The sequence below is a fragment of the Neovison vison genome, chromosome 6 (genome assembly GCF_020171115.1).
Source record: "Neovison vison isolate M4711 chromosome 6, ASM_NN_V1, whole genome shotgun sequence".
NCBI classification, from domain to species: Eukaryota; Metazoa; Chordata; class Mammalia; order Carnivora; family Mustelidae; genus Neogale; species Neogale vison.
The window spans coordinates 122,926,899-122,953,324 of record NC_058096.1 but is presented as its reverse complement, the minus strand read 5'-3'; the positions used below and the strand labels follow the sequence as shown (position 1 = coordinate 122,953,324).

The 26,426-nt window shown below is 40.6% G+C and overlaps 1 protein-coding gene across 1 annotated transcript; it reads right to left on the bottom strand.

Moving 5' to 3' along the window:
* Window positions 1–229: 229 nt before the first annotated feature.
* Window positions 230–26,426, bottom strand: HCLS1 (hematopoietic cell-specific Lyn substrate 1). Its single transcript, XM_044252247.1, has 14 exons — window positions 26,282–26,426; window positions 23,258–23,341; window positions 22,574–22,647; window positions 11,027–11,156; window positions 8,952–9,062; window positions 7,182–7,236; window positions 4,612–4,722; window positions 3,912–3,967; window positions 3,289–3,358; window positions 2,468–2,679; window positions 1,957–2,061; window positions 1,232–1,442; window positions 1,024–1,092; window positions 230–825 (listed from the first exon to the last, which is right to left on the bottom strand). The coding sequence occupies exons 2-14, from the start codon at window positions 23,339–23,341 to the stop codon at window positions 689–691; spliced, it is 1,425 nt and encodes a 474-aa protein (XP_044108182.1). The 5' UTR covers window positions 26,282–26,426; the 3' UTR covers window positions 230–688.

The following is a 26,426-nucleotide window of genomic DNA, read 5'->3' as shown; positions in this document are numbered from 1 at the left end:
CTGCTTTACTGTGTACTCTTTTTGGTCCCCTGGCACCTTATCTTACTGCCATTTTCCAGGCCATTGTGTTTTGGATTGGGTTTAAATACAGTCTAAGGAAAAGGCCCAACCCTTGATATCCAGGGTACAGGGCAGAGAAGAGAACGCCTTATAGATATGCCTGAAAGAGGGAAGAATTGGAGCCATGAGAGTAGAGGCACAGAGGGCTGCATAAAAAGTACTATTTACCTCATCAAAGAAATGAATCATAGTCCCATTTTATTTCTGATTTAAGACTGAACAGAGAGAAGATTTAAAAAAAAAAAATCTCTGCAGAAACAGAGTGGGTTAATAGCACAGCCAGGCAAACCAGGCAATTTAGATGTACCTTCCCATGTAAGCAAACCAGGAGGCTCAGAGCTCACAAACAGAGCAAGGAAGCACTTGGGGTATTGGAGGAAGCATTCATGGGGAAGGAGAAAGGACCACAAGATAAACGTCCATGAGTTCATCTCAGGTAGCAAGGACACTGAGTGGAAGGAGACCCCTTCCTCATGCTGTCTCTGCTGTAACCCCTAGTGGAAAGGGAGAGGAAAGTCTGTCTAAAATATCAGGCAACTCATGACTCTTGCAGCAGGAATGGGGCATGAGTGGAGGCAGAACCATTTTGGCCATGGGAAGTCACAGTGCAGAAGGCAGGGAGGGCCAGTTACTGAAGGAGCTTGACATAGTTTGCAGGAAAGAGTCCAAAGTGGCCATGGCAACGTCCCCGCCACCAGCCCTCGTCCACCATCTCAATGTCAGTGATGATATCATCAGGATCAAAGGAAATCTCGTCACTTCCCTCTGAGGAGGCAATTGATGGAATATTAGTATGGTCAAACAGTAATCCTTCCATTCCTGTGCCCACTATAAACCTCAGGGAGGGAAAGGGTTGTTCTTCTTGATGCCAAGGCTGGTCTTTCACTGACCCCCAGAATCCATCTCCCTCTCTCCTAGTAAGGGCCTCCAGGCATAAGACCCCTGAGTCAACTCCAAACTTACCTCCTTGGTAATCATACAAGGCAATAGCTGAGATCCCTGCTCCAGTCCCAGCTGGATAGCTAGATGATTCTGCATAATGAGAAATATAAACATGGTCTCACCAACATGGAGAAGGAAAACAGGTCCTTCCAGAGAATGGGACAATTCTTCCTCTTGCCCTACCCCAGACTAGACCCAATTCAAGAGCTGTTTCTCCCCCACCACTCACCAGCCAGAGTGGAAGGACAAGATGAATTCTCAATTTCAAGCACATCTTCATAGTCCCCATCTGGTTCACCATCCTGCTCCTGTCTATCCATTTCTCCAACATCTTCATAGTCATTCTCAGGCTCAGGCTCAGGCTCTGCTTCATACACTGGCTCTTCTTCCAGCTGCAGGCCTTCCAGAGTCCTGGGAGGCAAAGCTGGGGGCTCTTCTTCCTGAGAAGAGAGGGTGTGGATCAAAGCAACTTCCACCCACCAGGAGCTGCCTCTCTAAAACCTCCAATGGAGGACTGCTAACTAAGGCTTCCATGTATCACCATCCTACCACTTCTACCCTCTATCCTTACCTCCATCTAATAACCTCTCCCAGAAAACCCAGTCTTTTATCCATTTTCATTCCTTGACCTCCTCCCATACCCACCTACTCAAAACACCTACCAAGAGGTGACAGGAGGAAAATGTAAAGGGAGTGAGGAGAAGGAAATGGAAAACAAGTCTGATTCCTTGAATGATCAGGAAAAATTGAAGCAAAAATACATTTTGGGGAATACCACAGGACCCAACTGTCCTGGTCTGGCCAGGGCTGCTTGACCCCCAGAATGCAAGACTTTCAGTGCTAAGACCAGGATGGTACCAGACAAACCAGGATGGTTGGTCACTTCATATGGCCCGCCTTCCTAGGACACGAGGAGATGGGAAAGGAGCAGACAATCTTCGGGAGTCCACTTACCTCTGGGGGATTCTGCCTCAAGGGCGGGGCAGGCACTGGGTGTTCCTTACTGGTTCTCACAGGCCCAGGCTCTGATGATGGACAGCTCCCTGCTGGAGGCCAGGCCTGGGGAGAATAAAGCATCTCTCTTGTAAGTATCTAAACCTCTCTCTTTCATCTTATATTGACCAGGAACACCTCTTCCTGTCTCTGCCAATCCAAATCAACCACCCCCCAAGGTGGGCTCCAATCTGAAGTGATAGCTCCTTCCTCTTGTTCCTGCAACAATGACCAGCTGCACAGTCAAATATGCAAATCTTGGTTTATGTAAATCTGGGATTTTCCTCCCCTAACATTTTGGTATATATGAGGCCCAATCATTCAGACTGAAATCTTCCTGAAGACACAAAGATTTTAGACTGCCTGACACCAGGGAGGCCTGTGCCTTATTTTCCATCAATGATTTGGACTCCTTAGGCTCACATCTGGGCAAGGAATCCTGGATGTGAATCCCAGAAGGCCAAGCACTCACCTCTGAAGAGATTTTCTTGGGCACCGGCGCTGGCACTTCTGGCTCTCCCACAGTGTCCACTGGCTGCTTAGCGTCATGACTCATCTTTATCAGGGCCTTTCTCTCCTGTTGCTGCCTGGCTATCTGCTGTGCCTTTTCTTCTTCCTCCCGCTTCCTCTTCTCCTCAGCCATAGACTCAAATTTTGCCTTCAACCCACGGGCACCACTAGAAGCTGCAGACACAGGCAAGAAGAATTAGGATTGTCTTGGGTCACAGGTAGGGGTGGGGGTTGGCACTCAAAGGAAGAAAGGGAATTGGTTAAATATCCAAGCAGAGAGCAGATGGAGAGGAACTCATGAGAGGAAAGGTAAAGAGGTACTAATGGGGGAACAAGGGGATTAACAGAAGGAGGATGGAGCCCTGAAGCCCAAATTTCCATGTAGTCAGGCCATGCAATCTCAGACTATTGTCCTTTCTAAGTTATAAACCTTGCTCCCCTAACTACCATCATTTCCTCTCTACATTCCTTAAATCTGTATGCCCTCTGACAACCACCCACCCTCTCTTGCCAAATCCCAAGCTCTTGTCCTTCTGTATTCTTCCCAAATGGCTCCCTATCCCTCCCTCCCTGTGATCTCTGCTTACAGTTCCTTTTCAATGTCACTCTGTCTCTCTATACACTTAACCTGGTTTTTTTTAGGAGTATGAATCTGGAAATATATGGGCAGGTTCAAGTCTATCTCAGCTAGTCTAGGCATGGGAGGAGGTAGTCTAGGCATAAGAAAGAATGAGAAGGGAGAGGTGGTTGAGGAACATAGAGAAAAGAATTGTTAAGACTCACCAGCTTCAATGGGTGTCGTCTTTTTATAAGCTGTGGTTGGAGCCTCCATTTCACTGAAGCCAACAGCGCTCTGCAGGGAGGGGAAGAGTATACATGGTGTGGGGAGGAGAAGGGAATGGTAACGACCCAAAGTCAGTATTGGGGTTTGGGGCCTCTATAGGAGGTATCCCTGACTATTTGATGCTCAGTAGTTAAATAGGGTATTCTGATATTGTTATTTTGTGGCAGAGAGCAGGATAAAGAAGTTCTAAACTGGTGGGCTCAGCTCCCCTTTTTGAAAGGTCAGTGTACCTTGAGTCTCACAACTCTAAGTCCAGTTGCCTAGAATGCAGCAGGGCCCTAGCCAGTGCATGAAGAAGAACTGATGTGAATGGAGTGAAGAGAGATTACAGATTGAATTAAGCAATGCCTAGCAATCAATGAAATTTCAAACATCACCTTGCCCTGAAGTTTATGTGTTTGTCTCTCTCGGACCCCCTCCATTCTCCTTAGTTAAAGCTCAGGCTGCAGAAAACTTGTCCATTAGATGCTGAAGGCAGTCAGTGGGGAGTATAGGAAGACAGCTCAGGACACTTAGCAGTTTAGGGACCTATTCTCAAGACATTGGTGTGCTGGTGCTTTACCTTATCCACTCGGTCCTTCTGGATTCCATACTGACCACCAAAGCCCTTGGCATAATCTACAGGACAAAAGTTTTGAGAGTCATAAGAAGAGTTAAAATGCTAGGAATGTGTAGGTAGAGGAATCATGGGAAGAAAGACCAGAAGACAGGAATGTGGAAAACAGATGGATGAGGAGGTATGAGAATAGAGGACAGACAGAGGCATGGATGGGAAGCAGCAGAAAAGGATTGAGAGAGAATGGACGGGAGGGAGATGTGAAGAGCAAAAGAGAAAAAGAGAGAAGTGACAGAAAAGGAAGGAATATAAAGGAAGAAATGGGGAAAAAACAATAAGGAGAGCCCTTCAGCCATCCCCTATGTGTCCCAGGGAAGAGAGAGACCTCTCTGTCCTTGTGAGGCAGAGTGGCCCATGAGACACATAGTCGTATCACCCACGTGTCATTACCCATCCTGTCTGTCTTTACTCTTCACTCAGTAATTCCTTCTCTTTGGTGTCCTCTGTCCCGCTCCTAATCTTGCTGTTTTCCTCTCTACCTTCCTGGTTTCTCCCCACCCCCTCACATATATATACTTACCCTTTATACCACCACCTCCACTGCACATCTGTACCTCTGTATTCTGGGTCCTCTGTGTCAGCTTTCAGAAAGGAAGGAGAGCTCTATGCTACTGTGTGATCTCCTTCCTCTCCAACTCCAACTCACCTCTCTGAGACTCGTGTTTCTCTGTTTCTCCTTTGTAGTCATATCCCACAGCGGCCTTGTCCCGTTTATCCTTCTCTATCCCATAGCGGCCTCCAAAGCCATGAGAGTAATCTATGGTGGAAAGAATAGTCATGAGAGCCCACTCTCATCCCACAGGAAGGTGTTGTGGAAGAGACAAGTCAGGAGGAATGGGCGCAGAGGGATAGGGGCCTGGGAAGGCAGAGGGCTAGAATCTAGGTGGATTAAAGAGAAAGTATGCTAAGCCATCTTTTGTAAATTTTAATTCAACATTGTTCACTCCTTTCCTCTCCTTTACTTCCAACCCAAGAAGAGGAGACCATTTCAATTTTCTTCCTTCTTCAAGGAAGGGGAAGGTATAGAGAATGTAAGGACAGATTTTTAGGGGGAAAAAGGAAGATACATACAAAATTTATGCTTGTCCCTACTCCCATATAAACACTTAGAAATGTCTGCTAAAATATAACAATCTTTCTTTTTGTTAATAGTGAAGCTCAAGAGACAAGAAAAAAAAAAAATCCTGGCTCCAGAAGTAGAGATGAGGGTAATTACGAGCTGACTCAGAAAACCCAGGGGTGTTTTAAGTCCCAAATTTATTGTCTGTGGATTAGGAAATAGGGTCATGTGCTCTTACACAAGAACAGGGGGCTGGAGAATAAGAAATGGCAGTCTACCCATTCTTATAAAAGAGTTCTAGAAAAATTCTACTCATTTGTGTGGGGAAATGGTGAGGGGGGTTGTAGTTTATTAAGCATTTGGTAGGGGGAGATTTTATCTATGGGACTCAGAAACTCCAGGCCTACCCTGAGTACGTAGAATGCAAATATCCAGTTTTATACCACTTATATTTCACAGGAATTCTAAGCTGAGAAATTAATTCTGATCTAGAAAAATACATACCACAGAAAGAATACGTATCAGAAAGATGGCAGCAATATGAGACAGAGTAGACCTCAATATAAAATGCATTGTAAGAGACAAGAGAGATATAACATAATAAGAGAACAAATCACCATTAATGAGGGATATGTATGCTGATATAACCTATTAACAGAATCACAACTCATGAAACAAAAACTGACAGAAACAGGAAGAGAAATAGACAAATCTGAGATCCTAGATAAAAAATTTTGATACTCCTCTTACATTAATTGATAGAATGTTGAGACAAAAAGAATCTAAAATTATATAAGGTCCAGACAACATTAGCAACTAACAAGACCTAAATGACATTTACAGAACATTATATCCCCAAACTGCAGAATATACTTTTTTTCGTGCACATAGAACATTCACCAAGATAGTCCATATGGTTGGGGCACCTGGATAACTGAGCTGGTTAAGCATCTAACAACTGATTTTAGCTCAGGTCATGATTCTTAGGATCATGATACCAGGCCCTGCAACTGGCTCTGTACTGGGATGGAGCCTACTTACTATACTCTCTCCCTCTCCCTCTGCCCCTTACCCCTGCACTCTCTTGCTGAAATCAATCAATCTTTTAAAAAATCAAAATAAAAAATAGAGAGGCATCCAAATAATGAGAATTTCCAATATACACCATAATGTGTTCTAGAAGAAGGAATAAAAGACAGAAGAGGAGAGGCACTATCCAAAGAAAACACGCCTGAGACTTTCCATAATGGAAGTATTTCTCAGGTTGAAGAGGATAGATAAGTCTCATGTAGGATAAGAGAAATAGATCCAACCCCTAGATATATCCTGACGATATTTGAGAATATCAGAGACAAAAAGAAAGTCTTTCATGAAAAAAAAATAGAACAGAGAGATAAGACATGTTACCTACAAAGGAATGATGGTTAGACGACCTAAGAGTAGTTTAAAAAGAGGACGAAAAAAGTAGCCAAAGAGGATGAAATAATACCTTCGTAATACTTCGTAATAGTGTTCAAAGTGATGAAGGGAAAATAACAATGAAGAATGGAACAAAATGTATTTTTCAGACAAAGTCTGGGAGTTCTTTCGTAGGTTCTCACAGAAAGTATTATCAAAGGATATAGTTTAATAAGAAGGAAACAGAAGAAAGGAGCAAATAATGAGATACAATAAACAGTGATGCTCCAGGAACTTGACAAATATATTGGTCAATTTAAATAAGTATCCACTAAATAATAATAATGATTCATTTTTGTGGGGTTTAAAAACACATGGAGAGGTGTCTGAATGGCTCAGGGTCCTGGGATCAAGCCCCTCATCGGGCTCCCTGCTCAGAAAGGAGCCTCCTCCCTCTCCCTTTGCCCCTCACCCTTACCCGCCCCCAGCTCGTGCTCCACCCCCACCCCCACTCGTGACCCTCCCTTATGCTCCTCCCACCCCTGCTCATCTCCTCACCCCACTTATGCTCTCTCTCTCTCTCCCTCTGTCTTTCTTTCACTCTCAAATAAATAAAATCTTTTAAAATACATAAATAAATAAAACAAACTGTGGAACTACATCGTGAAACTAGAGGGAGTTAATGACAGCTGTTGGGAGGTGAAGTCTGAGCAGAACAGGTAAGTCAGGTTGCTAAGGCTGAAGAGCAGGGTCCTTGCCTTTCTGAGATGCATGCTTCTCCACTTCGCCTTTGTAATCAAAGCCAACTGCTGACTACAGAGAAAACCAGAGTGCATTAGTTAGAACTGGAGCTGACAGTTTTTCCCCTCCCTCACATATTCTTACCCCTAGCTCAGGCCAGAGGCTAGTTTCTAAGAGCTCAGGACTGAGAATGGGGGTTTAACCTAGAAACAGATGAGCACTCTGGCCTGACAGGCTGGTGTAGTGCCAGTGTGCTACAGAGCAATGAACATGGGCTTTGTATGTTCATCAGCTCCAGATTCAAACCCCAACCCCAAACGTCCCTATTTACAGTTGTTTAACTATAGGCATATTCTTTATATTACTTAGCCTCAGTCTCCTCAAATATGAACTAAAAATAGGTAAACCTGCCTCATTAACATCAACTATAAAATGGGAGAAAGATCCCTCCTTGTTTGGGATATTGTGAATACTAAATGGGGCAAGGTGTATAAAGGATTTGCATTGTGTCACTCAGTAAATTAGTGCTTTCTTCCAAACTCTCATGAAACTAAAATGAGGTAAGAGCTAGAAAAGTGCCCTGTAAAGTATAAAGCACATGTAAGTAATATTATCCCATTCCTAATTGATTATACTATGCCTCTTCTCTTTCCCTAAGTGGCAGCAGAAACCCAGAGATGTGTTTTGATGGGACAGAGGCAACTGGGAGATCCTAGCTACTCCAGGACCGGATATGTTGGCCAATACCCAACATCACCACACAGCTGCATTCCCATCTAGCTCAGTACCTATGGGTGTTTAAGCAAGACAAGATTTCACATCTCAAGAGCTCTTAGTATGTATTGTTTCATAATTTACAGGACACTATGATTGTTTAGGTGATTCAGTCTGTGGCTCCTGAGGCAGATGAAAGAAAGAATGATGAGAGATAGGCAATGGCAAAATGGAAGGTTAGAGAACATTCCATGTTCCATACTCTATTACTGCCTTGAAAAATTAACTTCTTTCTTTTTCCTTTTCCTTATAGCAATTTTGAACTTTTCTCCCCAACCCCCTAAAATGTTTGAAGGATTCAGGCCCACCTAATTAACGAGGGCAGGTAAAAAGAAAATCTCAGCTAGCTGTGAAGGAAATGTCCTGTCCATATGCAGCTTCAAGGGAAAAGACACTATTCTGCACCATAAAAACAAACTCAAAGAGTCTGATCTGGGGCACCTGGGTGGTGCTGTTAGTTGGGCAATCTCCTCTTTTTAAAACTACTTTTTTTTGTGCAAAGGAGTCTTTAAAACTGCTGGACGTCAGGGATTTGGTGCTAAATCCTGTGAAAAGTAACCTTTACCTTTTAAAAACATTATAACCCTAGTTATCTGTTTTACTTGATTGTTCACTGCTGTGGTAATAATACTTAAACTAACATCTGTGTTCTCCTGAAAGGCATAAAAAATTACAACGTTTTGATGTTTGAATAAAAAAGAGCTTTGAAATTTCCCTCTTCTTTCTTCATGTGTACAGGTATAATAAAAATCAGTGGTTTGACAGATTCCTTATCTAAATAGTGTTTGAGAATCTTTGTCTCATTTAAATTAACACTATCACCCTAGCATGTGGTGTCCCAAAATGGCACCAAGGAACTTGTTAAGGAAGTTCATGGGAGCTATCCTCATGACAGACCTTCCTGAGTCCATTACCCTGTCTTTCCACAGGAGAAGCATAGACCCACGTTCAACGGTGTGTGAGTACTCTAAGTCTCACATGATTTGAGCTGCATAGCACAGGGAGAGACTTACCTTGTCTGCCCTGTCCTTCTCAACTCCATATTTGCCCCCAAAGCCTTTGGCAGCATCAGTCTGAGAAGAGTGCTTCTCTACCTCAGCAACGTATTCATGGCCCACAGCACTCTAAGAAAAATCAGATGGAATGAGTGAAAGATAAAAATGACCATAAAAAATGAAATTATATCATAAAATACTCTTAACTGTAGCGAACAAACTGAGGGTCGCTGGAGGGGAGGTATGCGGTGGGATGGGGTAACTGGGTGGTGGGCATTAAGGAGGGCATGTGATGTAATGAGCAGCAGTGTTGCATAAAACTGATGAATCCCTACATTCTACCCCAGAAACTAATAACTACACTACATCTGATCTAACTTGAATTTAAACAAAATTCTGGAAAAAAAAGAAAGAAATTGTACAGTCATGCGTTGGGATGTAAGAATACCAGAAATTCTATTCTGGGTCAGTCTCACAACCTCCAGCATTGTATCACACAAGCACTATGTGATACAAGGAGAACAAGTTTACTTTTTCTGGAGGCTCGCACATCCTACGTCTTCTTCAATACTATTAGGAATCCATTCAGGAAACTCCTATAAGATGTACTGGGAACCCCAAAGATAGAGACGAGGTAGACAGAGAGCATTTAAATCAGAAACAGAAAGGAAAGCTAAAAAAAGGAGGGGGATTAATGGGTCAAAATAGAATGGGAACTGACTTAATGCTGCAGCCAATTGCATATTTCACTAAAAGAACCAAATGATTTTGTTCTGAATGCCTGGATGTCCATCAAATTTCAGAGGAGCCAGCGGAGCCCTGATATTTAACAGTGACTGACTCTCCACCAAAGGGGATTGACCGACAATAATGAAAGTAGCCCCAGAGGGCATATAACTTTCCTATTCCCTTCCACTTTTTATTCCAGCTATTGTTTTACTTTCCATTTGGTTTTGAAAACTCTCTCTCTCTCTTCCAATATTTAGATATGGATACTTTAATAATCTGGAACTTGAGTAGTACTTCAAACCAAATAATGGTATCTTGCAGGGTCTCAAGAAATTGAAAATTTTCTCCTTCTTCCTGTATTTCCAAGCTCATGCTAGGATAAACATTATCAATACAGAGACTGATGTAAAACACTGCCCTGTTTGAGGTTCTGGGAACTCACTTTACAGTATTTTTAGGTCTGTATAGGTCAAATTTGCTTGTGAATTTAAGAGTGAATGAATGTTTATCTATTTTAGTTTTTTCCTAGGAATTTTGTGGAGATTATAAGCCTGTGTTGCATTTTACACAATGACAAAACAAAACACTTCTTGAGGGTGAACGAACAGCTTTCACTGGATATATTTTTTTCTCCTTGAAGATAAACGGTTTTTTGTTATAGGCATATATCTCTATCTTTGAGGTTAGAAAAATCAATGGAAACTATGATTTATAATACAATCATTTTTATCATACTTTTATAGTAGCTAATGGTTAAAGGAAAACAATATTCATACTTGAAGGCATCTAATAAACAAATTCACATCAACATTTTTCACATGTACATATTATATAAAGTATAAGGTATAATATATATGCAAAAAGAACACAAAGTACACAGTAAAGAAAATAATAAGAGAAGTTGCAACATCAACATAATATACAAACACTTAAAAGCAAATGATTTAAAACATATTTTTTCCTTCTCCAGTGGTGACCCTGTCTCTTTAGTCTAGGGTTACAGTACCACTGGGCCTACCATGGGCCACCCCTTTTAAATTTTTGAATCCTGTTTTCCACTTCTATCTTTTTAAAAATTTTTTTAAAAGATTTTATTTATTTATTTGACAGACAGAGATCACAAGTAGGCAGAGAGGCAGGCAGAGAGAGAGAGAGGGAAGCAGGCTCCCCACTGAGCAGAGAGCCCGATGCGGGACTCGATCCCAGGACCCTGAGATCATGACCTGAGCCGAAGGCAGCAGCTTAACCCACTGAGCCACTCAGGCGCCCCAACACTGGACTTTTGAACAAGTTTTAAACCATAATACCAATAAAAAAATCAATCTGTCTTTTGTCTTTAAGCAAATACCTTCCTTTCAACTTACCTTGTCCATGCGGTCTCTTTCCACCCCAAATCGACCTCCATATCCATGGGATGCTTTGGGCCCTGATTCCATCTCCTTCTTCTTGAGACTATCATGCTCCTCTGACACTTTGTTCCTCAGCTGGTGGATGCTGGAAGTAACCACATCACAGAGACTCATCTAGCAGAAAAGCCAAAGAATTCTCTTTCCCAGAAAAATAGAAGTCTCGAGGTATGTTGTTCATTTTTAGCAATAATCTGAGCCCCCAAAGTATATCAGTACTTGGTCTGGAAATAAGAGATAAGACCATAGCCTGATTTAAATTCTCCATCAGCCAATAATATTTCCTACAGTCTGTTATTTTGCCCACTAAATAACCTACTGATATGTTCCTCGTTTTTCATGCTCCTGAATATTAGAGGATAGTGACACCAATTATATTCTTGAAACTGGGAAGTTATTTTCCTTCTGACATTAGATATTCTCTCTCAAGAAGCACAAAAATTTTATATACCCTCTTACCACACATTCTTGTCCTGAGAGTCTACCGCAAAGAAATTTAAACATGGCAAGGCTTAATGTCTAACACTATGCACTGAAACACTGTATCTAATAGCAAAATTAAGAAACAATTTATATGGCCAATACTCAGAGAATAGTTAAGTAAATCACAATATTACCTCCCAATGGGATACTAGGAAGTCATTAACAATGATGATTAGGAAAAATGTAGCTTTGGGACATTTATCTGTACGTTAAGTATTTTATGTATATTCTTATAAAAAACGAATACCCTTCACCTTTGTTCCCAAATGTGATAATTCTTAAAGCTAAAATCTAGTAAAACAAACAAAAAGCAGAATCAGATAAATACAGAGAACAAACTGATGGTTGCCAGAGGGGATGTGGGTTGGGGGAAATGGATGAAGGGGAGATGCAGGCTTCCAGTTATGGAATAAGTATGTCACAAGAATAATAGTCACTGGGTGTTATATGCAACTAATGAATTGTTGAACACTACATAAAAAACTAATGATGTACTGCATGTTGCCTAACTGAATACAGTAATAATTAAAAAGGAATAATAGTCACAGCATAAGGAATACCGTCGATGATATTGTAATAGTGATGTAATGCGGGGCGCCTGGGTGGCTCAGTAGGTTGAAGCCTCTGCCTTCAGCTCAGGTCACGATCCCAGGGTCCTGGGATCGAGCCCCGCATCAGGCTCTCTGCTCAGCAGGGAGCCTGCTTCCTCCTCTCTCTCTCACTGGCTGCCTCTCTGCCAACTTGTGATCTCTGTCAAATAAATAAATAAAATCTTTTTTTTAAAAAAAATAAAATCATGTTAAAAAAATAGTGATGTAATGGGACAGATACCAGCTACAATTGGGATGAATGTAGCGTAATGTATAAACTTGTCAAATCACTAAGCTGTATACCTGAAGCTAATTTAACATTATGTATCAACTATACCCAAATGAAAAAAAAGCTAATTAAAACCAATCTGTTCATCTTTTGATGGACATCTGGGCTCTTTCCACATTTGGGGTACTGTGGACATTGCTGCTATAAACATTGGGTTGCATGTGCCCCTCAAATCACTATGTATCCTTTATTTTTTAAAGAGATTTATTTATTTATTTGTTTGTTTGTTTGTTTGTTTGTTTATTTGACAGAGAAAGAGAGAATGCACACAAGAACATGCACACAAACAGGGGGAGCAGCAGGCAGAGGGAGAAGGAGAAGCAGTCTTTCCACAGAGCAGGGAGCCTGATGTGGGGCTCGATCCCAGGACCCTGGAATCATGACCTGAGCTGAAAGCAGATGCTTAACCAACTGAGCCACCCAGGTGCCCCATGTTTGTATCCTTTAGATAAATACAGAGTAGTGCAATTGCTGGGTTGTAGGGTAGTTCTATTTTTAACTTTTTGTATATATATATATATAGACACATACATACGTATATACATACATACATACATACCACATCTTCTTTACCCACTTAAACTGTTGGGGGGAATCTAAACTGGTGCAGCCACTCAGGAAAACAGTATGGAGGTTCCTCAAAAAGGAATATTACTTAGCCATCAAAACTAATGAAATCTTGTCATTTGCAACAACATGGATGGAACTAGAGGGTATTATGCTAAGTGAAATAAGTCAGTCAGAGAAAGACAAATATCCTATGATTTCATTCATATACAGAATTTAAGAAACAAAAGAGATGAACATAGGGGAAGGGAAGGTAAAATAAAATAAGATAAAAACAGAGTGGGAAGAAAACCATAAGAGACTCTTAATTATAGAGAACAAATGGAGGACTGCTGGAGGGGAGGTGGGTTGGGGGAAGGGCCAATTGGTGATGGGCATTAAATAGGGCACTTCATGTGATGAGCACTGGGTATTATATGCAACTGATGAATCACTAAATTCTACCCCTGAAACTAATAATACACTCTGTATTAACTAATTGATTTTAAATAAAAAATTAAAATGAAAAAAGTAACTGTACCAGAAATAAGTAAAATATAACGCCATTATCAGAGACTTAAAAAAAAACTAATTAAATTCACTCTTATCACCTGCACTAAAAAGAGGCATTCTCCTTCTTACTTCACTTTCATCTTCTCATGAGGGTAGAGAGCATCTCTGCGTATCTCTTTGCCCTGAGGATATGAAGTACTAGCTCAGCACTAGCACTAGGATCAATGAGTGACAATCAGGACTGATACTTGGGACACCGATAAGGGGTTCTTAGAAACATTTGGGCAAGAGAATCCTTAATTTAAAAAGTTGACTTCCTGCAGCAAGATATAGAGGTTTAGAGAACTGAGGCCGTGGTGTTACTGGGACTTCACTAGCTTCAGAAAACCAGATATATTGGTCACAGGCAGAACAGCCAATCTACAGCAGAAATTCTCCTCTTTCATGGGAGAATAGATCCATCTGGTGGCCTTGGAGTATAAGCCCACCAAGTCGTTTTAAAAAGCCTTCTCGGCTTTAGTCACAGTTAATTTTAGAAAGCTGGCTTTGAACCAAATGAAATAAGCCAAGTGCTGGAAGAACCATCTGTTCCCGGGCCTGCTCTAAACCCTCTGGCAGCAGTGGAGGCAGAGATCCTGTGTTGCTAGTTCAACAACACTGACACTTTAGAAATGTCTGTGTCAAAAAAGCAGTTGGTTCCAAGAACATGTAAATAGCTGTTATTTCCCAACCAAAATATTCAGATGAAGAATGAAGAAATGGGACTAAGAATTACTTTCAAATGAGGAAAAATGTGCAGTTTTAATGACTCCAAAGATTGCCACGTGGGTCATAACTATATCATAGTTAAGACAAGTTTTTAAAAGGGATTTAAAAATCAGATTTAGGGGCACCTGGGTGGCTCAGTGGGTTAGGCCTCTGCCTTCGACTCAGGTCATGATCTCAGGGTCTTGGGATCCAGCCTGGCATCAGGCTTTCTGCTCAGCAGGGAGCCTGCTTCCCCCCATCTCTGCCTGCCTCCCTGCCTACTTGTGATCCTCTCTCTCTCTGTGTCAAATAAATAAATAACATCTTTATAAAAAAGTAAATAAAAATGAGATTCACGAATTTCCACCTCATAGATGATAGCAAGGCTAGTTAGAGGATCATGCCAATAGATAATACAATTTAAATAAAAATGTTGGGGCCAAAGAAGACCAACTTCATATCAAATTCTGTACAATATAACTGAAGCCACTCTAAATAGGTCTTATATATTGCTCCTTCACTCAGTAAATATTAAATATTAATTAAAGCTTTGACTGTAAGGCACTCCACTATGAAGATAGTGGCCATTGGAAGAGATACAAAAAAGATACAAAAAGTTATAATCCAATGTGCCAAGTGGCATACATAAGAAACTTTTGACACATTAACTCTCAGATGCCTATTTTAAATTTTAAAATACCTTGGAATTGATAAAGCAATGCAGTTTATGGGAACCAAGTGAAATCCAAGATCTTAAAGATGAACTAAGAGAAGGAACCGATCTTTTTGTTCCTGTTACAAAAGTAAAAGCAAAAAGGTGAGTCACACAGACTAAGATTTTATCCACAGATGATATGTTCATAGATGTAGAAAATCCTAAAGGATCTACAAAATCTGCTAATAGAAATACTAAGTACATTTGGCAAATTCATAGGACACAAGGTCACTATCAAAATCAATTTCACTTCTACATACAGGCATAACTCATTTTAGGAGCACTTCACTTTATTGCACTTTGCAGGTATTGTGTTTTTAACAAATTGAAGATTTGTGGCAACACTACATTAAGCACGTCCATTGTACCATTTTCCCAATACCATTTGCTCATTTCTTGTCTCTGTGCCACATTGGGTATTTTGCACAATATTTCAGAGTTTTTCATTATTATTATTATACTTGCTATGGTGATCTGTGATCAGTGATCTCTGATGCTACTATTCTAATTATTCTGGGGCATCACAGACTGCACCCATTTAAGATGGTAAATTTAATTCATAAAGTGTGCTTGCTCTACCAACCAGTCATTTCCCTATCTCTCTTCCTTTTCTCACGGGGACACAACAGTGTTGAAATCAAGCCAATTAATAACCTTACAATGGCCTCTAAGTGTTCAGGTGAAAGGAAGAATCACATGTCTCTCCCTTTAAATCAAAAGCCAGATATGATTAAGCATCGTGAGGAAGGCATGTCAAAAGCCAAGATGGGCCCAAAGCTAGGCCTCTTGTACCAAACAGCCAAGTTGTGAATACAAAGGAAAAGCTTGTAAAGGAAACTAAAAGTCTACTCTGGTGAAAATATGAATGATAAGACAGTGGAACAGCCTTATTGCTAATTTGGAGAAAGTCTGAGTGGTCTGGATAGAAGACCAAACCAACCGCAACATTCACTTAAGCCAAAGCCTAATCCAGAGCAGGGCCCTAACTCTCCTCAATTCTAGGAAGGCTAAGAGAGGTGAGAAAGCTGCAGAAGAAAAGTTGGAAGCTAGCAGAGGTGTGTTCATGAAGTTTAAGGAAAGAAGCCATCTCCATAACATAAAAGTGCAAGGGGAAGCAGCAGGTCCTGATGGAGAAGCTCAAGCAAGTTCTCCCAAAAATCTAGCTCAGATCATTCATCTTTTTTTTTTTTTAAAGATTTTATTTATTTATTTGTCAGAGAAAGAGGGAGAGAGAGCGAGCACAGGCAGACAGAGAGGCAGGCAGAGGCAGAGGGAGAAGCAGGCTCCCTGCCGAGCAAGGAGCCCGATGTGAGACTCCATCCCAGGACGCTGAGATCATGACCTGAGCCGAAGGCAGCTGCTTAACCAACTGAGCCACCCAGGCGTCCCTCAGATCATTCATCTTGGTGGCTACATTAAACAGGAGATTTTCAGTGTGGACAACACAGCCTTCTATTGGCAGAATATGGCATCTAGGACTTTCACAGCTTGAGAGAAGAAGTCAGTGCTTGGCTTCAGAGCTTTAAATGACAAGTTGACTCTCTTGTTAGGAGCTAAGGCAACTGATGATTTTAAGCTGAAGCCAGTGTTCATTTACCATTCTGAAAATCCTAGAACCCATAAGAATTATGCTAAATCAATTCTGCTGTGCTCTCTAAATGGAGCAACAAAGCCCAGATGATAGCATGTCTGTTTACAACATGGTTTATTGAATATTTTAAGTCTGCTGTTGAGACCTACTGCTCAGAAAGAAAGATTCTTTTCAAAATATCACTGCTCATTAACAAAGCACCTGGTCACCCAAGAGTTTTGATGGAGATTACATGATTAATGTCATTTTCATGTCTGCTGACACAACATCAATTCTGCTGCCCATGGATCAAAGAGTAATTTCTTCTTTCAAGTCTTATAAATTAAGAAATATATCTCGTGAGACTATTGCTGCCATAGATAGTGTTTCCACTGTTGGATCTGGGCAAAGTACACTGAAAACCTTCTGGAAAGGGTTAAGAACACTCATAATTCACAGGGAGAGATAAAAATATCAACATTAATAGGAGTTTAGAGGAAGTTGCCTCCAGCCCTCATGGATGATTTTGAGGGGTTCAAGACCCCAGTGGAGAAAGTAAGTGCAGTTGTGGGGGAAATAGCAAGATAACTAGAATTAGAGGTGGAGCCTGAAGATGCAACTGAATGGCTGCAACCTCATGATACAACTTCAGTGGGTGAAGAGTTGCTTCTTATGGACAAGCAAAGAAAATGGTTTCTTGAATTGGAATGTACCCCCAGTGAAGATGCTGTGAAGACTGTTGAAATAACAACAAGGATTTAGAATATTAAATAAACTTACATGATAAAGCAGTGGCAGGTTTTGAGAGGACTGACTCCAGTTTTGAAAGAACCTCTACTGTGGGTAAAATGCTATCAAACAGTGTTGCATGCTACAATGATGACAGGAGTCGATCAATGTAGCAAACTCCCAATTTTGGCAGAAAATTTTGCCACAGAAAAGGCCACAGTGACCCCAACTTTAGCAGCCACTTGATCAGTCAGAAACCACCAACATGAAGGAAGACCCTCCACCAGCAAAAAAAATTATGACTCACAGAATGTTCAGATGATGCTTAGCATTTTTTAGCAATAAAATGTTTTTAAAGTATGTGCTTATTTTTTAAAAAACATAATGCTACTGTACATCAGTAGGCTACAATATAACTTTTATATGCACTGAGAAATTTGAAAAAAAGTTCATTTGACTTGCTTTATTATGATATATACTTTATTGTAAGGATCTGGAACCAAACCTGCAATATCACTGAAGTGATATGTATCGTGATATGTAGTCTTCACTGAATGAAGACTACAGTAGCCATGGACATTTGGAAACAATTAAAAGTTAAAAATAAATACCCCTTATCATCACATGGAATCACGTGAAGTATTTTAGCATCAATTTAACAAAATATGCCCAAGACCTGAACATGGAAAAATATTTCTGAAAAAATTAAAGAAGATTTAAATAAATACATGTTCATGGGTAGGAAAATTCAAGACCATTAAGCTAACAGTTTTCTCTAAAATGATCTACAGATTCAATGCAATTTCAAGTAAAATATGAACAGGACTTTTTAATAGTAATTGACTAGTTTATTCTAAAATGTATGTAGAAATGTAAAGTCCTGGTAGAGTGAAAAGTTATTTTTTTTAAGGAGACAAATTTAGAGGATGATGTGACTTTATAAAGTATCATAAAGCCCCAATAATCAGTGCTGTATGATTCAAGACTGACATATAGATTAAAAAAAAAAAAAGTCTGGAAATAGACCTGTATATATATGGTCAAAGATGCTAGGTAAGTGAATGGAGAAAGAACAATCTTTTTGTGGGGGTGGGGAGAGGCAGAAGGAGAGGGAGAGAGAGAATCTTAAGCAGGCTCCATGCCCAGGATGAGCCCAAAATAAGGCTCTATCTCATGACCTTTAGATCATGACCTGAGCTGAAATCAAGAGTCAGACACTTAACCAACTGAGCACCCAGATGCCCCCAAAGACTGTTCTTTAGAAAGAACAGTCTTTTAATGATGTTGGAACAATAAAATAACCGTGCAAACAAAACAAAACAAAACAAAAAACTCAATCTTTGCCTCACACTGTACACAAAAGCTAATTTGTAAGAGACCATAGATTTAAATGTAAAAGCTAAACTTATAAATCTTTTAGAACAAAATATAAGAGAAAATTTTCATAATTTGAAGGAATAGGCAAAAGTTTCTTAGATATATAAAGTGTTAGTCAAAATATTTTTTCAAAATTAGACTTCATTAGAATTAATACCTTCTGATCTTCAAAAGATGCCATTAATAAAATGAAAAGGTGAGTTTTAAGCTGGAAGAAAATATTTATAAAATACATATCTCAAAAAAGACATATCCAGAATATATAAAGAATCATTAAAGCTCCATAACAATACAAATGATCGACTTTAAAAGTGAGGAAAAGATTTGAACAGACACTTTAGATGAAGATATATGAAGATACACGAATGACATATTGCAAGATGCTCAACAAAATCAGGCATCAGAAAAATACAAATTAAAATCACCACATACCGACAAGAGTGGTAAAAATTAAATATATTAATAATACCAAGTATAGACAAGGATGCAGAGCAATTAAAATCCATTCATTATTGGTAGGAATAAAAAATGGTAAATTCCTTTCAGAAAATAGTTTGGTAATTTCTTAAAAAAATAAATACACACTTATCATATAACTCAGCAATTCTACTCCAAGTTATTTCCCAAGAGAAATAAAAATATATGTCAACAAAAGATTTGGACCCAAATGTTCATGACAGCTTTATTTGTAATAGTTCCAAATTATCAACAATCCAGATGTCCATCAGAAGGGTAATGGATAGGGGCACCTGGGTTGGGTTGAGCCTTGTCCTTGATCTCAGGGTCCTGGGATCAAGCCTGGCATCAGGCTTTCTGCTCAGCAGGGAGCCTGCTTCACCCACTCCCACCCCCACTCTCTGCCTGCCTCTCTGCCTACTTGTGATCTCTGTCAAGTAAATATAGATAAAATCTTAAAAGAAAAAAAAAAAAAGAAGCAGGGCAATGGTTAAATCAAACTATAGTATATCCATACAATGGGAAACTGCTTGACAGTAAAAAGGAACAAAAGAATGTTTATACACAGAGAGGGAGGCAAACCCTCTTTCAAGAGACTCTTAACTCTAGGAAACAAACAGGGATGCTTGAGGGAAGGTGGGTGGGGGGATGGGGTAATTGGTTCATGGGCATTAAGGAAGGCACTTAGACTGAGCACTGGGTGTTGTACGCAACTGATGAATCACTAAATTCTACCCCTGAAACTAATAATATGCTGTATGTTAACTAAATTGAATTTAAATAAAAATCTTTAAAAAAAAAAAAGTGATAATTAAATACCATGGATAGATCTCAAAAAATTATGCTGAGTGAAAGAAGACAGACACAAAAGAATACATTCTGTATTGCTGCATTTATATAAAATTCTGGAACAAGCAAGACTAAGATATAGTGACAAGAAGCAGCTCGGTGTTTACATCCAGACAAGAATGGACATGGGCTATAGTGACTGCAAAGACGCTCATGAGCAAGAGAGAACAACACTGACAGAAAGAAGCTGGAGAAAAGGACTAGAGCCCTTGAAACACTAGGCTGCTTGGAGTTGCCTGGCATAGGACTTCTCTATACAATAAATAAGGAATGGAAACTATTTGAGCTCTTCACTGAGCTATTCATTTGAGCTATTCACTGAATTACCAAGCCACTCCCCAAACTAAATATACTTCAGGCAGTCTTCAAAAAGAAAGATTATGGTGTGGGGGAAGGTAGTGAGATGAGTGAGAACCACAATCACTTCCTTTTCCTGTTCTGAGGGATCTCAACTCGGCAGCTACTGTTCTCTCCAAGTTCCCCCTCCTTTCCAAAGCCCATAGCGATTCCCATTTAACCTTAAAAATTCGCTTAGCCCCCACTAGCCAGAGAGAATCCCTGAATATTAGAGACTTAGTAATGGGAGGTCTTCAAGAGGTCTTTTTGATCCCAGTGAGAAAACTGAGAATCAGAGAGGAAAAGGGCCCTGTCCACTGTCACCTGCTAGGAAATAGCAGGGAGAGGGCTTTTACATCTTGGTAGCATGGGTACATAAATGGGAGGGGAGTGGGTTTTTGTGTAAATGTCTCCACCATTCATGCTATCATAGAAATCCAGTTAGGCTAATAAGGTAACATCCAAGGTCACTACATTTTACAATTCCAAGGGTCAGCAGTTAGGGTAATGGATATACTGAATTGTGTAACTCAACAGTCCATGTAAATACTACTTAGGGAGAAGAAAGACTCATTTTTTTTTTTCACAAGTTTATGCTAGGTTTTTAGAAAGAAAATCTGATTTAAACTGATCTATTTAACAAGAAAGAGAAAGATTATTAAGCTGTTTCAGAGGTGCTAAATACTGCACTAGAAAGTTGATACATGTTAGCCCACTGAATTCTAACCATACTCTGCAGGGTAGCCATTATTATCCCCATTTGATAAACAAATAAACTGAGATTTGGAGACATTTATGTCTAAATTCACATCATTTGTAGCTACTGGGTTATCCATTGAACCTAACTCTAATTTGATAGCCAAACTCGAGTTCTTTCTAAAAGATCATGGCAAAAATTTAAGAGTCCTCCTTAAAATGTTCTGCTTCTACTATGTGTGAGACAGGCACTGGTTGAGGAAATGTACAAGGGGCATTTGTATCCTCCTCTTAACTGTTCTCAGGATACTAGGGCTGAGTAGCCTTTACTCAGGAAAACTCAGGGAAGGATTTTTTTTTTTTTTTCCTTTAATCTATGAGCAAAGGAGCATCAAGGAACTTCCTGCATGGCTGTGCTCCATTTTTTTTTTTTTTTCATCTTTCCAAGTGCTTCCAGAATTGCCTGGTTTATTTAAGAACAATATTCATTATCTTTACATAAGATAAATTGTTATGTCTGGTCAAACAACAATGCATAGTATTGAATATTATCAAATTATATAACACAAGGCAAGTTTTCATAGTGTGTTGTTTGTGTAACGTACACTTTTTAAATCTAGAGGGAAAAGAGGTAATAACAATGTTGTTAGAGTGTGTGTGGGTAGCTAAAATGGAGTTTTAAGTGGTATTAATTTTGCCAATTTGTGTGTGATTATTAAATGGAGTTTTAAGTGGTATTAATTTTGCCAATTTGTGTGTGATTATTAATTTTTGCTTTTTAATTTTTGCTCTTGTTATGCTGTTTATTGTGTCTACCTTGCTACTCATATTTGACATTCTGATACAATCCAAAGCAGACAGCTCTGTTTCGATGATCCTGAACAATGCATGGAGGAAAAGAGGGAAACTTTCAATGTGAATATATAATAGGTACCACAGAAACCCTTGGATATGTTCCTTTTCTCTTATAGTATGAGTGTTGATTTGCTTTTATTTCTGATAAAATATTGGGTTATGATTTTTAAGACCCCTGAACACATTACTAAAATAGTTTTAATCAACAAGTTTTCCAAGTGTCACATTTCTTCATATTACCATTAATGGTTTCCAGCTTCTGTCAAGTAGCCAAATTCAAATTTTTATTTTAAAAATCACCCAGGCCAGGTACAGGACCTAATATTGCCCTCTTCTTACAATATATATTCAGTTATTTATCTTGATGTTTTACTGAATCCTTCTTGGCCCATCTGAAGTCACCTACATTCTAGACACACATTTGTATTTATGAGGCTATACAGTAATACAACCTCAGTATATGAGCTACTTCCTCTCTGAATCCCTTATAATAGACCCACTGGGGAAAATAGCATAGTTGTCAGAAATAAGAGAGAGAAGAGGTTGGGGGGGATAAAAGGAAAGACATGAAACAGAAATACACAATCATAGATAGGGACACACAGGGACAGATTTGAGAAAAAAAAAATGCAAAGACACATAGACATTAACTTCCTCCTCTCCTCTTTATTCCCTCACTTTCCCCTGAGTTTCCAAGTTTCCCTCGAGCTTTTCCCACACCCTTTTCCTGTTCCCCAGTCCTTTTGGCACCTACTTGATATGCTCTGTGCGTCCAGAGCCCTCAATGGTCTTAGCTCCCCACCGTTGCTCCTTCTCAGAGATGTCATTCTGCAAAAGACAGCATTCAGCAATAAGTGATGCCAAGAGATGGGCCACATTGAGAGAGGCTGTGCAGCTGACACACATGCCCTCCAGGTCTCCTACATCTGCTGCCTCCTCTTTACTTTTTGTAAAAGTAAACTCAGGGTCTTTACTTAGGGTCTTTACTCAGACTTCTCCCTATATTTGCTCGACCCTGCCCCCCGCCATGTTAGAATTAAACTGGTGGGCTCTGAAATCTTCCTTTCCGCTCCCTTCAGGTCTGCTAAGACTACTGAATCCCCACAAATTACACAGGTCTAGCTCATATCCTGGCTCACAGGCCAAAGGAGACCCAGGTTAACCTGCACCTCATCTTCACCATAGCTTGTCATACCCCCCTCAATCACAATGTCAAATTCCTCTGCCCTGTCCCCTCCCATTTTCAAATCAACTATCATGCATCTCCCACTCATGACAGCCAAATTGTCCTACCAGTCAGTTCCACAATTAGCACTATTTCAGTCCCAGATTCTAAACCCCCTGAAAGATGACAGAATGGCCCAGATGCCTTTCCCTCATTGCCCCACCTCCACCTTTTATTGATTTTCCAAGCAAGCAAAGCTATTCCCAAACTCACCACAAAGTCAGGGTCTGTATCCCAGTCATCACCCTGGGTCTCCACGGAAACAGATACATCATGCCCTACTACAGACTTCCACATCTGAGGGTGAAAGAGATGGGAATAATTAGGGGAAAAAATCAAGAGGAGAGAAAACAAGAAAGCTGAAGTCAATGATAGAACAGTCCAATGGTTTTGCTATTTTTTTCTTAGAATAAAATAGAACCTGAGGCAAAGCTGATGGAAGTTTTAGGAAAATACTTTTGCTCAGTTACTGGAGTGGGGAGGATGATTTATTCAAGATAAACTAACATGGTCTAGGCCTACAGAGTCTGGAGAGAAGTCATCATGGGTATTGGTAATGATAACTAATGTTAAATGTAGGTAATAGGGCATCTGGGTGGCTCAGTTGGTTGAGCAACTGCCTTTGGCTCAGGTCATGATCCCAGACCTCCAGGATCAAGTACCGCATCGGGCTCCCAGCTCTTTGGGGAATCTGCTTCTCCCTCTGACCTTCTCCTCTTTCATGCACTCTCTCTCTCATTCTCCCTCAAATAAATAAATAAAATCTTTTTTAAAAATGTAGGTAATAAAGGTAATGTTAAATAAGTGCTGGGATCATTCATTCATGTCAGAAGGCTAGCTGGGCAGTGGCTTGAAGTGGCAATCAATGAGAGGTACTAGGGTATCCCTAGAATTATAGCACCATCCCACTCAGTTTTCTTTTCCCTTTTTTTTTTTTTTTTAAGATTTTATTTACCCACTTGACAGAGAGAGAGATCAGAAGTAGGCAAAGAGGCAGGCAGAGAGAGAGGGGGAAGCAGGCTCCCCACTGACCAGAGAGCCCGACATGGGGCTTGATCCCAGGACCCTGAGATCATGACCTGAGCCAAAGGCAGAGGCCTAACCCATTGAGCCACCCAGGTGCCCCCCAACTCAGGTTTCTATACATGACTCCTGTTACAGGTGTGTATTGGTCCAGCTGTGAATAAAGTGAACACCTACACTCCTCTCTACCACCTGCATAATTCTATTGAGAAAAATTCCAACTCCAGTGCAAGTTGCTATCCCATCTCAACTCTAAGAGCACCCACTGAACAGGTGCATGAGGTCAGTAGAGCAGTCAGCTGAAACTCCTACCCTGAATAACTTATAGGGAAGCATTATTTTCTGGGAATGAATCACCTATTCTTTAATTTTTAAAAACAGTTCAATTATATTTCTAAGGAAGATAGCTGGCTCAAAAAATAACATGCAATGAATCCTTTATTTTGAACATTAGAAGTTATTAGATTTTTATTAACTAAGTAAATAATAAAGAAATATTTAGAGAACACTAGTATGAAATGGGAGCCAAATTGTCATTCTACTGTGACATCCCCAGTGTTTCCATTGGCCCTGCCAATTATGCATGAGGAGTGGCAAGTTTCTCTGCATCTGTGGGATCCTGGATCTTTGTGGGAGGATGAAACAATGGACAATGCTTATCTGCTTGGGGGACACTGAGACTTCTTGACACTGACACCACTTACTAGCTGGCAACTCCCCTAGCCATCCTTCCCTGGACTCCTCATTCCACTGGTATCTTTTCCTATGCTCTTCACTGTCTCCTAAATGAGTTCCTCTTAACAACTGCTCCTAGGCCTCCATAGTGCCTCCAATATAGGCCCTCAGAGCCTCCGATTTTCCTTTCCACTTGAAAACTACATATTTCTCCACACTCTGAAAATCCCCTTGGAAACTAGGCCAAGGAAATTGGGGGGGGGTGGTGATTGGTTAAAGAGATGCAAAAAGGATAGTGGAGATAATGGAGAAACAGTGACTGAATCAACTGCACTGTGGGATGAGTCCCTGCCCAAAACAGCTCTGCCTTCCCCTGTGGGGCAACAATTATGGAAGCAAGAGCAGGTAGAGAAGGCCTATAGTCCTCCTGGCTCCTGGGCTGCTTTTTGAGAAAATGACTTCACACAGAAAACTGGAAAGGAGAAGTTTCTGAAATACTCATAATCAAAAAGGAAGCAATGAGGACTGATGGTCCTCTCCTCTTTCCAGCTCTTCCTCTGAAGCCTCAGCCTAACTTACCCAAAAGACCTTTCCTCCTCATGTATTTTTGAAACAAAGGGAAGTTTCTGATACAAAGACTATTTAGTGTCCTTGAGTTTCCCTCCAGAAATAGGAAAGCAAAGGCACTCTTAGAGGTAGAGGACTGGGGAATAACTTGGTGAGGAATGGGGCCCAGGACTGCCGACAATCAAGGGTCTCATCACAAGGCTGCCTGACAGCATCAGTAAAGTACATGGACCTTGAGTCAGGTCACCCCAGCTCTGTTACTAAGTCCCTGTGGAAACAGGGGAAAGGGAATGACCTAGGCTATGTATTTACTTGTCAGGTACCAGGGTAAGCAATTAAAAGTATTAATTTGGCAAATCATTGAACATCTTTGATGTTCAGTTTTCCCCAAAGGAAAATAAATGAAGAGGTTAACCTAGCTAATCTACCCAGTCCTCTTCATTTCTGACATGCTGGGATTATGTAATCCTACAATCACAGAAACTAGCCCTAATCGAGCCGTCATGCCTGCACTGGGCCTCCATCTGCACTGGTGCTCAGACCGGCATACCCTAGCAACTACTTCCTGCTCTGTCACAATGTCTCCTATATGAGTTTTGTCTCTCTGCGAGACCATATGCTCCCCAAGGACAGAGACTTTGTCTTTACCTCCTGTGGTCTTCCTCCCACCCCAGTGCCTAGCAGCAAGAGGCCTTAGCAGGAGGCTGTAGACTGTCAGCAGAAACTAGGGAGTCCTGAATGGCTGCTGAATCCTGTACCCTGGGCTCCGGACCCCCATTTCTGTTTCCAGGACGTTAATTACCCAGACGTTAATTACACACAAACACTCACCCCCAGGCCTCTGGCCATAAGAGCTTAAGAGCCTTTTAGCAATGACTTCATCTCTCACTGAGAACTAAGAGCCAGGTAGGTCCCTCTTAATTCAGCTCTTACCCTGTGCTCCCCAACTTTCTCACTGCTCAGAATACCCACCTCCAGTAGTGCGAGTGTTTGCTCTAAGATCTCAGCCTTTCACGTCGTCACTGGGCTCCCTCTCTGTGCTGCCACTTCAGAGCAAGAGACACTGAGCTGCTGCTTCAGTTCCGTATTCAGGTTTTCTGTCATTTCCTGATACCCT